Source organism: Rhipicephalus sanguineus, chromosome 1, assembly GCF_013339695.2.
Source record: "Rhipicephalus sanguineus isolate Rsan-2018 chromosome 1, BIME_Rsan_1.4, whole genome shotgun sequence".
NCBI lineage: Eukaryota > Metazoa > Arthropoda > Arachnida > Ixodida > Ixodidae > Rhipicephalus > Rhipicephalus sanguineus.
Window position 1 is genome coordinate 200,742,418 of NC_051176.1, and position 20,658 is coordinate 200,763,075.

The 20,658-nt window shown below is 42.4% G+C and overlaps 1 protein-coding gene across 1 annotated transcript in view; it reads right to left on the minus strand.

The window, feature by feature from the left end:
- LOC119405323 (protein arginine N-methyltransferase 5-like) overlaps positions 1–20,658 on the minus strand; it is a gene marked incomplete in the record, with an annotated part of 87,508 nt that overhangs the window by 22,952 nt on the left and 43,898 nt on the right. The window contains 4 exon segments of the mRNA XM_037672156.2: positions 4,527–4,620; positions 9,272–9,381; positions 17,346–17,521; positions 20,489–20,611. Of these exon segments, the coding sequence (XP_037528084.1) occupies positions 4,527–4,620; positions 9,272–9,381; positions 17,346–17,521; positions 20,489–20,611 (503 nt within the window).

The window sequence follows — 20,658 nt, forward strand, 5'->3', positions numbered from 1 at the left end:
CGGTCGCAAATGTATTAACTCAAGAAAACGCTGGTTCCAACATGGAGATGAAAGATGTGGCAGAGGTGAGGGCTCAATTAATGCTGTTTTGGACCTGAAACATGGGCAGGAAGTCCAAAATATCGGACGCCGAAGGTTTTTAGCATCCAAAATTTCAGATAGTATATATCGATGTCTACGAGGCAGATTCGGAACTCCGGACTTGAAGGGAGCACACCCTTGTCTGCCACACCAGTTGGCCTTCCACAGAAGTTGAGAGAGGAGGAGAGGCTGAGGAAATAGCATTTTTGCCCATCACGTGTAAAGTGTTGTCGGCAACACTTTGGTTGCACCAAATCATCTACATAAATAGAATTCGGCCTCTACATTGCCTCATTCTTGATAAGAAAGACAACTATGAAATATGACCCCAACAGCGCTTCATCAACCTAGCGAAAAGAAACACTTTCATATTGCTATCTCACAAGAACATACTTAGGGATTCTCTGCAACTTTTTCTGTAATTTCACTTCGAATTATTCGAAAAATGTTTGAGAAATATTCGAAAATTATTCGAAATTATTCGATTTGATTCGCACTCAATCTTTATTATTCGAACTCGCTTCGCACCCAAAATTTTGCTATTCGCACAGCTCTAATTTTCATATGTTGATAAAAAGTGATAAAAGTAAGCCATTAATTTAGAACAAATTATTAACAAAAACATCTTTTGATCACATATTTAGTAAGTGGCTGTGCATACATTACTAAATTAGGTGTCATTAGATTCTACACATACCAAGGAGTGCAACAAGAGTAACTTTTTGGTTGTAGCTTTCCTGCAACAAAAGTTATGAAGCTTCAAAGTTCTAACTTGAACAACTTAGAAAAAGCACTTTTCTTATTTCACCCTTTCTAGCAATTTATAACTTCTCAAGAGTTAACATATGGCACCCTATTGCACTCACTAAACACTCAGCTTTTCAGCAAGACAAAAATGATCAAAATTGAGTGTGTCAAAACTGAGAAAAGCTTGTCAGTAGATTGTAAGGTTATAAAAACGAAACCAAAAAATCAATATGCCTGGCAATTTTTGGCACCAAAAAGCAGCTTCACCCCTTAAAAACCAGCAGGCTGAGTGCAATATCAAATGTCATTTTCTGGCTTCATACTGCCATAAGAAACTGTTTTGGGTCAATAACAAGGACTCATTGTTTATCAGGAAGTAATTGAAATTATAGTAACATTTTTCTGTAAAATGTACAAGTCCGACTTTTTGATGAAGATGAAGCAGGACCCTGCTTCATTTTCAAAACTTGCGCCACTGCAGTACAGTTAAACCAACTTCTAACGATATCAGTTTTAACGATATATTGGTTATAACAATGAGAAGCTGCTGCACTGCGAACTTTTGTACATTTGCTGTGGTGAATTAACCCGCTTGGTCATTTCATCTGTCTGGCTGCTGTGCGTCCGTGCTTGCCGAAAGGTAATCAAACGCAAAATACTTAAAAAGCAAGAACAAGCCCACCGGCGCATCCTCATACAGTAGGACCTGTTTTGCAGCCTTCTTAGCATTGCCAGCCTTGCACGCCTCTCCCGTCGGCCTTCCACCCCTCCAAACATGAATGGGCTACTCCGCGCCACACGCCACCCTCCAAAACACGAATGGACCGGCCAAGCTGTGCCAAAAGCGCTGCCCGGGTACCAGTTGGCTCGCTTGCCCCTCATTTGCGTAAAACAAGCAAGGCTAATCAACATGGAGTTTTCTCGTCCAAGCCAGCAAGAAGCATGTAGCCAGATGCTTCTGGTGATCTTGCCAGAGGTTTAAGGATTTCTCAAGCTGATAGGCAGCTGTGGCAACCTCGCATTTTATAAGATATACTCACGTTTGTCTACTATCCTTCTGTGTCATCATTATTACCAATATGTGTTGGCATATCCCATTGGATACAGTTTTCTCACATACCCTTATTTTGCTTTTTTTCATGCAACCCTGTTATAACAATGGAATTTTCGCGGCACTTGAATATTGTTATAAGTGGGTTCGACTATACAAAATCCTAGAGCACCACAGTTTTAACAGACTTCAATACCATTTCTACAAAAGACATTAGAAGAATGTGGCATGGTAACAACCAGAAACCAATGCATATTTTCATAAGCCTACTACACGATACTACCAACACTACTATGCTCATAGAAGTGTCCCCTGCATGGCAACTACATTGATGGTTTTACTTGTGCAGTGCATCTGAGCACAGTACCCCTACTCTACTAGACTATAACCACACTGAATGAGTTAGAAGGGAGTCTACAGAGCTTTAGAACCGACAAATGGTCTTATGACTCATTGTAAAATTGTGGCTCAAACAATAGATAGTTTTATAGATTTCACTCATAAATTTGCACAAAAATAATAGCATCCAATACCATCATGAATTTAAAGGGGTCCTGAACCACTTTTCCAAGTAATCATTGCCTGACCTCAGTATGAGAGTTTATTGCCTCACGAATTGATTGCCACAAAATGTTCGAAGCTGTTAAGTACAAGCGGAGTTTCAGGTATTTTGTTGCACACTATAAGTGCTTTCTCTATTATCGTCCTGACGAGTGTGCTGGAAGCAACACAAGGAAGGATAACAAAGGGAAAAGAAGCTATGTCACACACGAAATGAAACGTGATCGCTCTCTCCCGGTGAGATTTCAGTGCTGTTAATGTGTAATTTCAGCCCACTATAGAACGCAGCACCAGGCACGTGGTGGCACAACATGGCAAGAAGCGCATCCCATCCAAACGCCCCTGTTAGTTTATGTCAGCTATCAGCCAACAGCAGCAATCTGCTGCATGACAAAAAATCTGTTATGACGGCCCTCTGAAGAGAGTGCACGGGCCTCTGTCAGAAGAGAGGCTGGTTGAGAAAGTGGCAACTTCACATTCCGCTTGTGAACTCTCCTTGCCGTGCATGACTGCAAGATTTGGCTGTAATGTTCACAGCATCATCTGCTTTACACTGTATGTGTTGTTCCACCAAGAACAAGGGGTGGTTCAGGTCACCTTTGATTTTGAACAACCGCGGTCGGCATATAAAGTATGCCGACCGCGGGCGGGGGGGGGGAGGGTACTGCGATAGCAATTATATGGACATTAGGCAGTTATAGAATAGCGTACGCAAAGCTTTGCGTTGGCTTTTCGCGCAACTGCACATGTGTCGTACGCTAACCGCTTGCGGGCTCCTGTTAATAGCGGGCCGCAAATGCTAACTTAGCGTACGCTAATCTAAAACTGCCTACTGTCAGCGGGATTTTGCGGTCGCCGCTGATCTGTACAGAGTCCAAACCGATAACATCGCTTACGCATCGTCTGTTTCACGTGCGAGTAAAAGCGCGCTAGCGCTCGCGACGAACGCGGTTGAAGCAGAGATGAAACGACACGGCCGTCACCGTCGCGCGAAGGGCACATGCGATAACATCACTCCGCGTGCGTGGCCTGTCGTCGCTTGCTTACCAGTTATTTCGTCGGGCAAGGGACCATAAGGGGCGCCGTTGAGACGGGGACGGTCGCGATCTCGACAGACAACGGTAACGGCTACCCTTTTAAGTGCTGGTCTCTCCACTTAAAGCAGTAGTGACACAAAATTTTGAAGGCGAGATAACTTGTGGGATAGATTTTTTAAATTGCGTGTAGCGCATCTGTACGCGAAACGTCCCACCTCGCGTCACGACATCAAACAACAGCCACGTGCATCACGAGCTTGTGTTGGCGCCATAATTCTTGCGAGCGCTCTCTCCTAGCGAAAACGGAGCGCATCTTTTTTATGTACTTATGTACGCATCACAGGCAAGACGCGGATGCAGCGCTATGACACGTTTGCGTTGGCAGCACTGCGGCACAAAGTGCACAGCTACTTCATGCGCAATGAAACTGAGTTGAACGTTTCTACCATCGTTAAAAAAAAAAGAAGAAGAAGAATCCTTTCTACTACATGGCCAGACAGCTCTGCTCATGTGGCCAGACAAAGCACTGGACGCGCGGGGCAAAACTGGATTTCCGGGAGATTTTCCTATGACCCGTACAACCGGGAGAAACGTTCAAAATCCGGGAGTCTCCCGAGGAATCCGGGAGACTTGGCAAGTATGCTTCCATATATCCAATATTTCATTATATCAAAGTTCAACTTCAATTTAAACTATGCTTACCACAAAAAATTTCTTATTTGACCAGAGATCACATTCAAGCAGTAACTACACCAAGTTATATCATGTTTTACAAAAAGTCATACATGCTTTCTACTATGTTACTGCAAAATATTTTGTAAGTACTTTTTATTGTGCACAGTAATATTAATTCATTCGAGCAAGATACAGCAATTTGATCATTTCACCCCCTTCAAAATAATTCATTTGCAAGGCTCTGTATTACCAACCACACTGAAGTCCCTGCTGTTCAGAAAGAAGAACACCTAAATAGCACATATACTGGTACTTCAAAGTATAAGTTGAAAGTAAGAGGTACAGTTTCACCAAAAGAAAATTAGTAGACAAACCTTTGTTTGGATGGACAAAAGTGAACAAGTGCTGATGTTCCGCTAGCTCAGTAACATTATGCAGACGCACCACATAAGGCACTTCGTAGGGAGTCTGTGAATAAAATCCATTGAAAAGAAATGGCAGTTATCCAATAAAGTTATGCAAGTACACATTAAAAACAACATGTTTATCATGTAGTCGCAAATTCACATTCCAAAGGAAAATATGAAGTATGAAATATAGATGGATTCACACTGTTAATCTTAGTTCCACACTAAGCAAATGCTTTTAATAGCACAAGCAAGTGAAAAGCAAATGAGAAAAAAAGAGCGCTAACATCAAACAAACTTTATTAGTGGAAACAGCGAATAATAGACCTTTCAACTGGGGTTGCTCTGCAAGTTCCGTGCAACCAAACTTACGATAAGCAAAAAACATTTCTGAGATTACCTGCTTACACAAGGTGTCCCATCATCTCAAAAAGCCCGCAAACATTCTAAAGCTAGAGCTTTTTTCTGCCCCTTGCAAGCTAAGTGAGCTGTGTCATTTGAGGCGTCTTGGTCTAAGAAGGACTGTGTAATAAAAGACACAGAGTGTAGTTCGTCAGCTGCATCTACAATATGGTGTACAACAGACCGCACCGCTGTGATGTGTAATTAATAATAATTGTTGGGCTTTCTAACATCCCAAAACCACGATCTGGTTATGAGAGATGCCGTAGTGGAGGGCTCCGGAAATTTTGACCACCTGGGGTTCTTTAACGTGCACCCAAATCTAAGTATACGGGCCTCAAGCATTTTCGCCTCCATCGAAAATGAGGCTGCCGCGGCCGAGTTTTGATCCCTCGACCGGCGGGTTAGCAGTCGAGCACATAACCACTAGACCACCGTGGCGTAGCCAGAAATATTTTTCGGGAGGTGTTATATGCCGCTGGTAAAAAAAAAATAAGAAAGAGAGCCTGCTCCCAAACAATATCTTCATAATTTTTCTGCTTTAAGGGGGGACACTGCTCTTAAAAGCTTTTTCTCATTTCTTGATCGATTTTGAGGATACTTCGCAAGTTTATGTATATTTGCATGCTGATCTCAAATATGCAATTATTTTTCTAGTATAACCAGTAGTTTTTAAAATACAAAATATTTTATGTGCCTTTTGGGGAGGAAGATTTTTTTTTTCAACAAAAAGGGTTACAAAGTAAATCAGCATATCACAATAACCTGAAATCAAAACTGAGTGCAATGCAACAAAAATGAATGTTCTAAGCCCGTTAGAAGAAAAGTTACGGTATGTTGAACATTCGCGAAGGAAATCCCAGCTTGAAATTGACGCACTCGTGAATGTTCAACATAGTGTAACTTTTGTTCTAATGGGCCCAGAACATCCGTTTGGGTGAGCTCTATCTTTAATTCCCCCTGTGTTTAATTTGTGCATTTCTTTTCTGAATATTCATGCTCGAACTGGATATAACGAAAACCTGTTTATAACAAATTTTTGGGGGAATTCGTCAATTTCGTTATATCCAGGTTTAACTGTAATTAGTATCCAGTAGGATCAGCTGTGTGATCCTGTGTTTCACCGCACGGCCTCTAGGTGCAGTGGTGAACAAAAAAGTTAATGTTTATTAGTTTGTGATGCTTTCTGCCAAGTAACCACGACGTATTCGCCACTTATAGTGCCTCAGTTTTCATTTGGGTTTAACAGATCAGTGGCAGGACCACTGACAGTCAAATTATTGTTGGTGACTTTTATGCTTTAAAGGTCTATGTCGGATAATCACAAAATTGAAGCACAAATGCTTTAACATAACATATAATTAATGCTAGCATTGTTAATTAGGAGCCCCGCCACGGTGGTCTAGTGGTTACGGCGCTCAACTGCTGACCCGAAGGTCGCAGGATCGAATCCCAACCGCGGCGGCTGCATTTTCGATGGAGGCGAAAATGTTTGAGGCCCGCGTACTTAGATTTAGGTGCACGTTAAGAACCCCAGGTGGTCAAAATTTCCGGAGCCCTCCACTACGGCGTCTTTCATAATCAGATCATGGTTTTGGGACGTTAAACCCCAGATATTATTATTATTATTATTATGTTAATTAGGATCAATTTTGGTGTCACTTCAAGACACCTGCCCAAAAATATATAAATTTAGCGCCCCACCAATGTGGAGCACCATAGGATCATGTAGGCTCAAGCTTCAGCAACACTGAGAACGTGCTTTTTTATTCAGGGCCTCGTATGCATAGGTCGGCAAAAATATAGGAGCTCACTCAGACTCACTCAACAAATACATTTTGCTCTGAGGGCTCACTCGGACTCAGACTCACCAAAATTTTTCTCAACCGGACTCACTCAGACTCGGACTCACGGCTTCACCTGAGTCTGAGTGAGCCTGACTGAGTCGACTCATGAGTCCGTTGGTGTAAAATTAGCTTTTTTTAGATCTTGGTGTCAATTCTCTTAAATGCCAATATCTGACATAATCGGTGCGCTACAATGCGCCTTTTGATCTTGTACATTCAAATACTAATTTTCAGTGGTTTCAATCCAGTACGGACATTTTTATGAAATACACGACTCACACGAGATATTTTTATCAACAACCTCAAGAACTTCCCATGAAAGAGTTTGCTGGGGGAGGTCATGGCACCTCTTCCCCTAACCGCGCTTCTGATCAATAAATAATGAGGTGGCGCATGAATGCTAGAGTGCTGAGATATATATATGAATAATCTTTAGTACAAATGCAAGCCAATATAAGGCTGATAGTAATGCTGAAGATGAGTAGACAGGACCATAAGTCGGCAAAAAAAGGTGGAGCTCACTAAGACTTACTCAAGAAATACATCTTGAGCTTCGGACTCACTCGGACTCAGACTCACTAATATTTTCAACTGGACTCACTTGGACTCAGACTCACGAAAATTTTCTTCAACCGGACTCACTCGGACTCAATCTCACCAAAATATTACTCACCTGGCTCACTCACTCAGACTCAGACTCACGACCCGATCTGAGTCTGAGTGAGCTTGAGTGAGTCAACTCATGAGTGAGTTTGCCGACCTGTGCTCGTATGTTTGAAGAAAGGACACGACGTGGGTGTTGCATTATTAGCCAGGGTGTGACGCGCCGGGCGTGTTCTCCTGCCAAAATTTCTGTTAATATAGGACACCTGCCATACAATGACACGCAATATATTCGCCTACACAGGCCCCACCTCACAGTCAGTAGTATGCCCCTTCGGAAAAAAATTTCCTCGCAATGCCACTCACAATGCCACCGGAGAAGCAACCCGAACCATCTATGAGAAGCCCTACAACAAAGCGAGAGAGCCGAGGGAGGAAGGCCCCCGTCATGCACCAGTCACGCACGTCACAGGAAGCCTGAGCACCCGCTAAACATGTATTGATGACAATGACGTGAGGTGCTGCTAACTCAGACGAGGACTCGTGCTCACTTTGAAACATGTTCAAGGCTACGTTTGCCACGGATAACCAGTCAGAGATACCTATGCATGCAACAGAACGGAACAACAAAAAAACGCCAAGCCTGCGCTGAAACCGCAGCACAGTCACAGCGAAAGCTGGAAGAGCGGCGTTTCTAGAGCCCGTTGTAAGCTCTCTTGGGGCGACAATACAAGTACACTAGAAAGGTACCCACTACGCCATAAATCACAATTTTTCTGAAGTTGGGAAGCACCTACTAAGCCATTATTCGTCATTCTGCAGAGAAGCGAGGCACCAGCTACGCGTCTGTAAGGCATTATCTGCACTTTGTTGACGCGACGACTGATGACGATGAAGAAATATGGCTCAGCCCTTTGTAATGGGTTGGAATCTTTAAACGCCCACCAGCTATGTAATTTGCATTGGGTGATGCCCGGTCGCTATTTCCATCTCCCGTCATGCTGTATAACATACGTTGACGTGGGAGAGAGACGGGGGTGGGGCGAAGAACTTTACTGAGACCCCGAGGAAATGGATCATGCGCTTATGGGCTTCCTTGGCAACCAATACAAGTTCACTTGCAACCCCGAGGAAGTGGATCATGCGCTTATGGGCTTCCTTGGCAACCAATACAAGTGCACTTGTGAGGAACCCACTACGCTATAAATCATTGTAATTTTTGAGAAGTAGGGCAGCAGGCACTGTGCCATTTTTCGTCATTCTACGGAGAGCATTGGTACCTGCTAAACACACGTAAGGCATTATGCGCACTTTGTTGATGCTGTGCCTGATGACAATGAAGAATTATGGCAGAGCCCTTTGTAATGGGTTGGAAGCATTCAACAACCTACTCGTTGCGCAATTCGCATTGTGTGACTCCTGGTTACAGAATTCGCGTTGTGCGACGCTTGGTGCTTATTTTACTCTTCAACCACGCTATATTGCATATGCTAGTGTGGTTCCTTCCAGACATGAAGCCAGTATAGGAGCTTTTTGCAAAGCAGTTTCAAGCACCGGCATAGCTCAGAGGTTGAATACTGGGCTCCCACGCAGAGCGCCCAGGTTCGAACCTCGTTCCATCCTGGAAATTTTTTCTTATTTCGTTTTTTTCCCCCTTATTTCGAGCGATACTGGTTACGGACACCGGCGGCGGCGGCGGACAACTACGGCGCCAAAAACGGCCGGTGAAATGATCTCATAACAGCTTTCGCTGTAAAACATCTCAAGCTTGATATTTTGGTGTCAGTGGTCCTTTAAACAACAGAAATCATAAATGTACGCAAAGCAGCAGTTTTCATGAGAAACCATAAAAACGCTCACCAGAGGATGCTTGTCCTTGTCCCTTAGTGCAGCCACTTCTGTGAAGAGCTTGTAAGACTGAAGTGGTGCCAGGTATGACTTATACTGGCAAGGTATGCTGATGCCATCATCTGATAAAAAAAATAAGATTGAAGTGCAAAACAATAGTTAAAACACAGAGGTGATACACAGCATCACTTTGCAATTCTGCACAAAGAAGTGTTTAGCTGGACTATGAAAATGACAGCTTATAAAAATTTGCATAACCGTATTCTTTTGAACAGCATGAGGAAGATTGGACAATCTTGGTACATGAAATCGTCACTGCGAAGTGTGTGCCTTTGTTATGAGCTTGAAAAAACAACTGTGTTGAATAAAATACATCTGCTTAGCTTTGAGAAAGTTAGACTACAGACTGAAGAGATGAAAAATTCTTGAACCAGGGTGTTGCTAGAGCAACGTTTGGCAAGTGGTCTTGTCTTCTTGAAGGCAGATACTAGGTACCTTCCTTAGCTGTGTGTATCCTTACGCTTTGCTCACTTTCCCCCAACCACAAAGTGGAGGAGGGAAAAAGAAAAGGGGAGGTAGGAGGAAAGACAGGAAGGGTTGTGATAGGCTGGCATGTCAAATGGAGTCAGTAAGGAGGAAACACATCAATAAGGGAAAGAAAACCAGGGGAGGTACATGCCTTGTGTAGGGGTTTTGTTATGTTCAAAGGGGTGAGGGAAGGCGTTCCACTTAGTCGTGAATCGGCTGGGGTCCAGGAAAAATGCAAAAAGCACCATTGTATTTCGCATCACATGTGAGCAGAAGCTAAACATGGGGATTTCACAGTCAGAGCGGTTAAAACGCTTAGTAGGTAAAAGGATCAAGTCTCACTAGTCGTCATCGTGTACAATCGGCATCACATGAAACGCAAACAGCGGAGCACCTGGCCCAAGCATTGGCAACGGTATAGTGCACGCCGTTCAGTCATCACCACTGACACGCACACACACCTGGTTTGGCAGCACAGTGCAATACAAAGCATGAATGCGGCGCACGAGTGGAAAACCGCATGAGTGTATCTCTTGATCACGAGGTTGCAAGCTGCAATACGCACACCAGTGCCCGCGTTTCATTCAGCACCGATAGTACTCATGGTTTTGGCGAACTGTGCTACAGCACTCGCCGCCAATTTTTTGCAACAATATTGTATTATAGGGGGATCGTGCAGTGCTGCCAAACTGGATGTGCGCGCATTTCAATAGTGATGACTGGACGGTGCATATTATACCATTGCGAATGCTTGAGCCATGTGCTCCACTGCTTGCGTTTCATTTGACACTGATATACCTACCATATAGGATAGATTCAAGAGCTCTCTTCGAAATGTTTATGCCTATTGGCTGGAGTGTATTAAAACTTGTGAATAAGATATGACTCTATATTTTCTGTCTCTCGGGGACAGGAAGTTTGACTGAAGTATGTAAACTTTGAGCTCATAGAAGATAGACGTTGTGACCTCTCAAATTGAAATGCTGTGCCACTGCTTTAGGAAATTTCTTTGCTGTGTCTCTGCAATGACCATTTAATCTAACATTAACAGGCTGTCCTGTTTCACCAATGCACTGCTTGTGCCAAAGTGAACATTCGACTGAGTCACGTCAAATCAAGCAATCAATAAAATTACTTTCTGCAGTCTCCATCTAATGTATGCACAGTCATCGAAAAATTAAACACCAACGAGAAATTAGGAAGAGGAATAGACCCTGCGACTGATAACTCAAGAGCACTATTTTGGACCACTAATTATAATGGTCAAGAAAGATGGTTTAGGTCTCCAAATAAACATGCACGCCAATTTCATACAGACATTAAAGGGGCCCTACAACCCTTTTTCAGTGTGGTCAGAAAACTAGGCTTGTGCAAATAGTAAATTTTAGGTTCGAAGCGAAGTCGAAGCGAATAGTGATTTTGGTAGAATAATTTCGAATCAAATTCGAATAGTGTATATATCACATACTATAAAGAAAAACGAGCATATTTGTCATGACCAACCTGCGCAACGTTTTTTTTTTTTTAATTGTAACAAGGCATGTGCAAATGTCATTCTTTTTGGTTCAAAGAAAGTGGAAGCAACTATGAATAGTAGCAGGATTTGGCTTTCGGTAGAATGCAAGTGATAACCTGTAAAATATGTTACGTTTTGAAATTTATTATACTTAGAGCATATAAGCCGGTATAACAAGTTTTTAAACTTAGAAAATGATGAATCGATGTGAGGGAAATATGTTCATTTAACCTGAAAATGGGGCTTCGCGGCAGTGCGGATTTTTCCTGGAAAGGTGTATTCACGGTATAGCACTCCTCCACTGCAGTGAAACCACCTTTACAGAAGCTTACAAAGGGACAGTACGGATTTTTCCTGGAAAGGTGTATTCACCGTACAGCACCCCTCCCCTGCAGTGAAACCACCTTTACAGGGGGGGGGGGTTACAAGCGGACTAATATACACCTGAATGACATAATGCAGCGCTAAAAACACACACACCACAAAGTAAGGAACACAAACCGACGGGACAGGCGCTACTCACAACTTTAATGAAGACTACAAGATTGTGGCACATATATACACATTATGTCATTCAGCAAGGCATTACTATGTCATTCAGCAAGCACCAACTCGCCCAACAACACGTTCTTCTGTAATATACACCTATTCGTTCATTTCGAATACTTCAAAATTTTTAATAATTTAAATTCGAATCGAAGCGAATTCGAATACTGTATTATTCGTTCGAATATTCGAAGTGCTCGAATATTCGCACAAGCCTACAGAAAACGCTGATCGGTGGTGGAGGCTCCTGAGAACACGTGAGCCAAACATAACAGCTCAGCACGTAGCCTGGAATTTACAATTAATTGTCAAAGTCAGCTAGAAATCGTTCCCTCTTCTCCCTAAAAATGATGCCATATACCCAAATGACCGTGCCCTATACCCAAATTCACGGCCATCGGCTGATTTGAGCATTGTGGGCTTCAAGTTACCGTGGCCGCCGCGGGAAGCCGCCACGTGCTTCTACGTCCGCTCTCTATCACACTGAAAGTAAGCCACGCGTTCAAAGAGAAAACAAAGAAAAAGTGCTCAAGGTCATGATGCGCACGTGACGTTTCTTCTTTCCCCCGTGACATCCCTCCCTGCTTAGCTTCCAGCACACTCGAGACGAGAGAAAGCAATTACAGCGTGCAACAAATCTCTGCAACTCCGCGCATATTTGACGGATCCTAAACAGTTTTGCAACCGCCGATTCGTCAGGCAATAAACTCCTTCAATGAATAAGAAGAGAGGAAACAGCGCTAAACGCGGGACGGAGAAGAAGAACGACAGACACTTGTGTCTGTCGTTCTTCTTTTCCGTCCCGCGTTTAGCGCTGTTTGCTCTCTTCTTAATCATGTACCAACCAGCCCAGTTAAGCGCACTCCTTTAATGAAGCTATTCGATGGTTACTTGTAAAAGTGTAGCAGGGCTCCTTTAAGTGTACTGGTGGAGAAAAAAATGAAGGAATGAATTTTAGTTAACCCTAACTAGTTTATATATCAATTGTCCATGATTGTACCTGTGTGGATCTATTTCTGGCTCACTACTTGGGAAGCAGGGCATGAATAAGACTGTATTATGATTACTATAATGTGACAACTACATTACAAGCTGTTTAAGTCATATATACTGCACTGCATGATGAAAAAACTTGTTGCAATAGACAAGTTATATTATCACCAATCAATTACATTTTTGAAGTACGTATTTATCAAAAAGAGCTCCCAAACGCGGAACCATTTTTAAACAAGCACTAATATTCCACAAAATCTATTGCTGACAGAAACAACTGGGTGAAATTTTAAGTGAACTGACAACTCCTCCACAGAGTAGGCCAATGGTAAAAGGTTATATAAGAGAGCTACAATGCCTCATTTCTTACTTAAGCTGAAAGAGTAGCAGATCAAAAATTTCAGCATCAGCTACGTTCAAGGTATTGCACACTTATTACTTGCCAAGCAGTATCTCACAAAACATGGCTGAACATTATGAGTAAAAAATGGTCACTAAATGCAGTTACATAACCTAGTAGTACTAGCTAGCACCTGCAGCACTTGAAGGAAGCAGTTGGCCTACAGTTCTGCTGTGAGACTGCTCTCATTGTCAAATATTGTACCTTTCAATATTAGACACTGTATTTTTTTGTTGTTTTTTTGTTTGCATGTAGGCAACTACAAAAATGCCTGATAACCAGGCAGTAAAAAAAAATGGTTAAAGGAAAGAGGAAAAAAGAGTCAGTTGCCAACCACAATGCCAGCACACTTGAAAACCTGTGAATTTTTTTCAGTCTGCTGCTTAAAACATATTGGAACAGTGCAAATGAACAACACATGCAGGACAAGAGAGGAAACCGGAGAAGCACTTACTCTCAACTAGGCTAACCCATAGAAAACAGGAATACATATACGTTACATGCAAAAAAACTGATCAAAATGCATAAACAACAGCACAAGTCTCCCTTCAGCCACCTTTATTACTTTCTTTAAACATGGTGTAATCAAAGCTTGTGGATGCAATCAGCACCTTTTTAAACAATATGAACAGTTTCAACTGTGCTAATCTCATGTATTGATTCCTATGTTTATAAATAATAAGCATTTCTGCAAACCGGACCAAGTACCTATACTGGCGGTAGTGCATCGACACATGCACAGACACATGCACAGACACATGCACGTAATCATTTTTGCTAAGTGACAAAGCATGCTCTCTTAACACTTTCGTGACCGCACCTATTCCCATCGATAGTATGTTATCGATGACTTCAAGTTCAAGTTTTGGCACTCTCTGAGCGGTTCTGGACAGCTAACGCAATACAAAGGGTAAAATAGCATGTTCTTTTATCAGATTTGTTTGCGAGTTTCTTTTTTCCACCGCGGGAAGATTTTTAAAGCTCATTCGCAGTCAAGTAGGTGAGCGCTCGTTGCTTCAGACTTCGCGTCGACATCGCTCGCGGGTGCTCCACAGAAACGGTGAATTTCGACGGATTCCAATTAATCTGAGCGGGAATCTCTGGATGATGGTAGCAGCACAGACACGGAAGACGACTTCGATTCGCTAGGCTTCAGTATACAGACGTCGAAAGTGCGTCAAACGTCCCCGGAACATCAGCAGCTATGCACCAGTAAGTTTCGCCTTCTCCTCAGGTCGTTTTATCGCTGCCGCGCGTCGACGTAAACGTATCGGGTGTGTTCTTAAAATAACAGCTCTTACCTGCAAGGTGTTAACTTCATTCGGGCGGGAGCATTTGGCGCCGGCTGCAGAAAGAGCGCAGTTCTCTCGGCGAAGACGGCGCGGAGTGGACTTCGATCCAACGCTCCGGTGCGCTGCGCGGCGGCATCTTCGTGTGGTTTTTCACCGCAAAAGTCGTCTGAGAGATATGCAACCACACAGATAAGTATGCGTGGATGCATACTTTCATGCGTGGATGCATACTTTCGAAAAGCCAACATACAGTGAGAGGGACGGATCCATGGAGGTAGGTTACTGAAGAGAAGATGAGCAAGTTCGTCGCACTCCATGTGTACATGATAATCGTTGAAGTCCCGCGCTTGCATTGGTGTTGGTGTCAACGACACATATTTCAAGGCTTCTTGAGTGTCTCTGATCTGAAGACGACCGTCGCATCCCACGAGAAGCTTCACCACGTGTCTTCTCCATTGCAACACATGAACGATTCTTCTACGCTATTTTTTAACCCCGTCGGAACCTTTCAAAGGATGAGAAAATGCTGAAATCTGAAGGTCGGTATGGTATTTGGCAGTATATGAGGGAGAAAGGTCAAATGAGCGTACAATTATGGATTTTTGCAGATTTGGAACAGGCTACACTGTTCATTTCAACGGATACACAGGAAAATTGAAAAATACCAGAACTGCAAACTATGCTAGGAAAGTTGAACAGAAAAAAAATTTTTTTTTCCTGAAACATGCGCAGCCAGCCTTTGTTTCACCGCGTCGAGAACCTGCATCACGCGGTGGCATGATAGGCACTAGTGCCTCCATTCTTGTATTTATGTATATAATCTTTGTACTTACAGAGCTTATATTTCCACTATTATTCTACGAGGGCTTTGCAGTCAAAACGTATACTTCGATTTTTTAAAATGTTAAACCTTTGCAGAATAGCATTGATGTTTTTATTCATCTTTTTTTTTCTTTTTGATGCATTTTTCTTTGAGAATTTTTTTATTATATTCAAAATAAATACGTTCATTGGAATTAATACTGATCGAAAGATCAATTCTTCCTCTATCATTTGATACCCTACACTTTAGCATCAATTCTTTTCTGTGGCAGGAAAAAAATATTTCCTAGACTAGCCAAAAACAACCGATTTCTCCGCGGTCATGAAAGCATTAATCAAGCAATGAGGCACTGGTGCATCTGGCCTACGTATACATGTGAACAAACCCTGTAACAACATGTAAACAAACCCTCGCATCCGTCAGGAGGCGCAGTTTTTGGTGCCATTTTTAAATGGCTTCAAGCACTCCTACGGGCTTACCAATGCATGGAATTGCTCCTCCGAGTGTGTATTATTTTTTAGTAATTAAATAAAAAAAATTGTTTTTTTGGTCGACTTACCCTACCATACCCCCCAAAGCATACTCTGCATCACCTTCCAGTTCCCCAAAGCCAGCTTCCCCACAATGCAGCAGAGGTATTATGCGATCAATCATGTGCAATGTATAGTGGTGGCCCATTTCCAAGAATGAAAATGGGCCACTAAAGCAGGACATAAAGCGTTCCTTAATTACAAAAACATGGTCCAAATGTTTCCTGTCACACACAAGCGTCGAGACGCCTAATAAGCATACTGGCAATGCATTTAGAGCTATTTTGGACGTGACTACGGCGATTTGGACTCTTGAGAGCAGTAAAAAGGCATGCATTAGTCTTTCCAGACTAGCCACTTTTTCAAATGATTTCGCAACCCCCAGGAAGTTACAAAAAAATCAGACATTTACTGTAGCGCCAAGCCAAAGCCATCATGCAGCTCTAGTAGTTCCTACTGTAACAAATGTGATCTGCACTTAGTTCTCAAACAGCTTATGTCAATGCATCACTGGGAACATGAGAAGCACAGATGGATTGGAAAAACCCATCTTTAAAAACGTTTGTTCAGATGAGCTCAAAATTCATCAATAGTTACGCAAGGAACCTGGACTATAATTGCTTGAATCTCATCAGCAAAGTGCAAAATTGTCCTTGGCACATTACATTGAAACAGCGAGTAACTAGACGAGAGACAAGAAGAGGGGTGCACAGGTCATGCGCTTAGTGAACTTAGTTTTAAGTGACCATTTAACTGCTTATTTCTGGCAACTGGTACAAATCTGCAAAGCCTAGCAATGCAGCCTGTAATCATAACACTACACACTGTGCCAAGAACAGTGCAGTCGTACACTTCATAATTACTCATTTTACGACTCTTTCATCAACGGCATCTTACGACAACATTTAAAAAAATTTATGATGAACCAATCCTGGCTGCTATACAAGAATGTGTTTGCTAGGCTTTGGGACATGATTATTTATTACACTAAGCTGCACTGTGTGATATAAGTTACGCTGTCCTTACTATCTTGCCTCAGCCAACTAGCTTTTGAGGTGGCGCTTCCTCAATGACCAGTGCCAAACTTCACCAAGCTTTCTGCTCAAAAGTGCTCTTTGCCATTGGCCAGCCTCTCCACTAATGTCCTGAATCAAGATTTGTTAGAATTTTTGGTTTAGTGTAAGGCATTTTTATGAATACAGGCTTAGTTCGAAAACCCGCGCTTACGATCGCAGACACTGCAACCAGAGGTGCAGTCCAAAAAAGCGAGCTGTATAAAGCACTTACTGTCATGGGGGAAGAATGTAAGACTCCCTCTTACAAAAGACACGAGTTTGATACCACCATATGGTTGTACCATACCTCCATGGTTTCTTTTTTTTGCAACTGTGTTAGACTACACAATTTTTGGGACTGACTCACAAAACAGTACACACTCAAGAAATAGAGAAACATCACCTTTCAAGAAACGCTGCGCACCATCCAAACACTCTGGAGAGAGCTCGTTGTCTCCAAAGGAACCCAGCAGCTCAGAGACAAGAATGTCTGCTTTTTCAGGAGCCTCAAAATCACGCATATCACATGACACCACAGTCACTAGGTCCTTCCATAACTCAGCCTTTTGTGTAAGTAACCTGCATGCACATGAGACAGGAGTCTTTTTCACTTCACAAGTTTTTTCACTCGTTGAATTATGATGAAAACTTCAGCCAAAACATCATTTGTAAGACAGTTTTAAAGACTGTGTGCAAAAGCATCTTAATTCAGAAAAATATACACACATTCCCCCACTTCTAGTTGTTTTTTTTTTAACAATGGTTAGCCTTACTCCTATTGGTACCTGTAACTTATGCTTTAGAGTATGCGCTTCAGAAAGCACATACAAGGCAGAATGGTGAATTAAACCAAAATACGGGAATCCAGTTACTCACTACACAGCTTTAATGCAGATGGCCATCGCTGATGTGAAAAGCTGCCAGCATCAACTGACCAATCATCATTCAAGGAAGCCTGCCTTACAAATTTTCGCATGTGATCACTTTCACGCAACATGTATTACCTAGTTAACAATACTAACCACATGCTGGTTATATTTGTCGAAATTTCTCTTCTGCTCCTACACCATTAAGGTTATTCTTATATAAAATGCGAATTAGGAGTAAAATAGAATATTCTTCATCCATCTGGGACCCGCATTCTGAAACCATTATTCAATCATTTGAACCAATCAAAAACAATACCACGCGTTTCATTTTTAGCAATTATAACCACACATGAAGCATAGCTTACATAAAAAACTGCTCCTTATTACTTTCTCTGCTCTCAGTTCAACTTGGTGAGTGCTTTTGACTAGCTTTTATTTCCACAATTCTTATATGCATGAAAACCTTATATCACCTCCAACCTATGTTTCACCTCACACTGATCATTGCCATAAGGTTGGAATTAATGTCACACTAGAATCCATTATGAGCAATTTATTCCCAGGAATTTTCGGGAATGAAGCCACCTTCCCAACGCAGTCATAGCAATCAAACACAACACAACATTTCGTTCAGTTATTGCAGACATCATCGCTCCTGGCTTGAATTAACAAATCATGTTATTTGTGTAGACTTTACACATTCCCTTTTTTAACACCTTGGTCTTGAGGATACAATAAAATTTACAAAAAAAAAGGAGCACATGCATGACTGAAGTCACACTGCATGTGACACGGTTCAACCACGTTTAGACCGCTTCACAATGTGGACACTGCTAATACCAGCCTACTTTGATTATTCTGCAAACTAGCTCAGTAAGAAACAAAATATTAACAATCGTTTTTGAATTGCCAAAAGCTGTGCTTTGAAATGAAGTTGATTAACCGCTGTATTCTAGAACGTCCCTCCACTTAGCGGTACGCCTCAACATGAGAAAGTCAATGGCAAATCTGCCCCTCCGCAGACATGGTTGCTGTGCATGAGCAACAGTTGGCACCAATTCTTGAGAAACACGTCATCACTTTCAGTTGAGCAGCGGTGCTGTGTTCAGGTCTGAAGGGTGAAATTCGAGTAGATACTTCTTTGAGAATACAGCGGTAAGCCTAGTGGCACTTTCATCCTTTCCTCAACATCTAGTTGACACGTGTAGCAGCATAGTGCTGCTTGTATGGTCATATCGAAAACTTGCCATCAGCCAGCAAACCGTTTTGTGGTACACTACTGCAGGAAGCTTGGCAGTAGTATCTTTCCTTATGAAAATGCACATTTTTGCACACTCTGTAAGTAGCTGGAATCAGTTGCATGCAATGCACTGCTGCATATATGCATTGCCAAAGCGAAGTGTATTGTAGGAATTTGTGCAAGTTCTGTGTTGTTGCCGATAGTCTCATACCATTAGAAGTAAAATTTGTTGCATTGTTAACCGTGGCAGACCAAACTTAGAGACACTGAGGAGAGAAATTAGTTCATTGCTAATAGCAATTACCCTTTCACAATACACTCAAACCTCATTATAACAAAGTCACATCTGCTCCGAAAATAACTTCGTTATATCCGAAAAATTCGTTATAAACGTTTATTTGTAACACTGTAGCTATGACAAGCCTATTCTTAATTTACTTCGTCATAACCGATAATTCGTGCTGTCGAGGTTTGAATGTACTAATAATGCCACTCTTGCCACAAGAAGATTCCTGGGAGGTCAGAAAAAGCCCCAAAAGAAAAGACTGGTGGGGACACAGCCTTAGAAATTCCTGCCCCAGCTCACTGTGACATCAGATCCTGACAGCGTCTGCTAAGGCCTATACAAATGTTTATTGGTAAAAATAAATTACATTGCATCCTAAGGGAGCCAGAGACATAACATGCAAGTTTTGGGAACTTTCACTGAGCCAACATGGCCAAAAATGCCAAAAGATGGTACTCTGAAACTTCATGATGTCACACCAGTGTGCTAGTGTATTGGCTTTGCCACCCATCATTTTTTTAATGCAACATTTAGAGTTCACATAGAATAATTTATCAGTTTAAACTGATTTAGTGTTCATCTTTAATGTCCCTTTAATGAGAAGAATGGTCTGTTATATGTATCTGAAAACATATTGTATGCAGATCCATTATAACAGGCATGTACTATCGCCGTCAAATGAAACACGAACAGCGGAGCGCGTGGCTAGAGTATTCGCAACGGTATACTAGTACACGCCATCCAGTCATCACTACTGAAAGGCGTGCACATCCGGTTTGGCAGCACAGCACGATCCCCCTATAGTGTGATATACTGTTGCAGAAAATAAAGAAGAAAAGAAAACAAAAGCTAAATTACTACAGTTGACGGCGTGTGCTGTAGCACAGCTTGCAACCTCATGATCAAGAGAGAGATACACTTATGTAGTACTCGGCTTGTGCACCACATTCATGCTTTCAGTCGCGCTGTGCTACCAAACCGGATGTGCGTGCCTGTCAATGGTGATGACTGGATGGCACGCACTGTGCCATTGCATTGCCATTGATAATGGTTGGGGCAGGCGCTTTGCTGTTCGCGTTCCATTTGACGCCGATTGCACTGTGTGATGTAACATTTGCTAGCAAAGAGGTAAAAAAAAACATGAAACTCACGTGAGCACTGCGTTGGGGTTCTTTTCAATTGCATAGACCCGAACCTTCTGGCCAGCTGACTCAGCAGCATGCAGTGCTGCTCTCACAAGCGGACCTCTCCCAGCACCCAGAACCATGAGGATGCTGTAGGCGGTGCCGAAAAGGTAAAAAGCATTGTTTGCATGAGCATC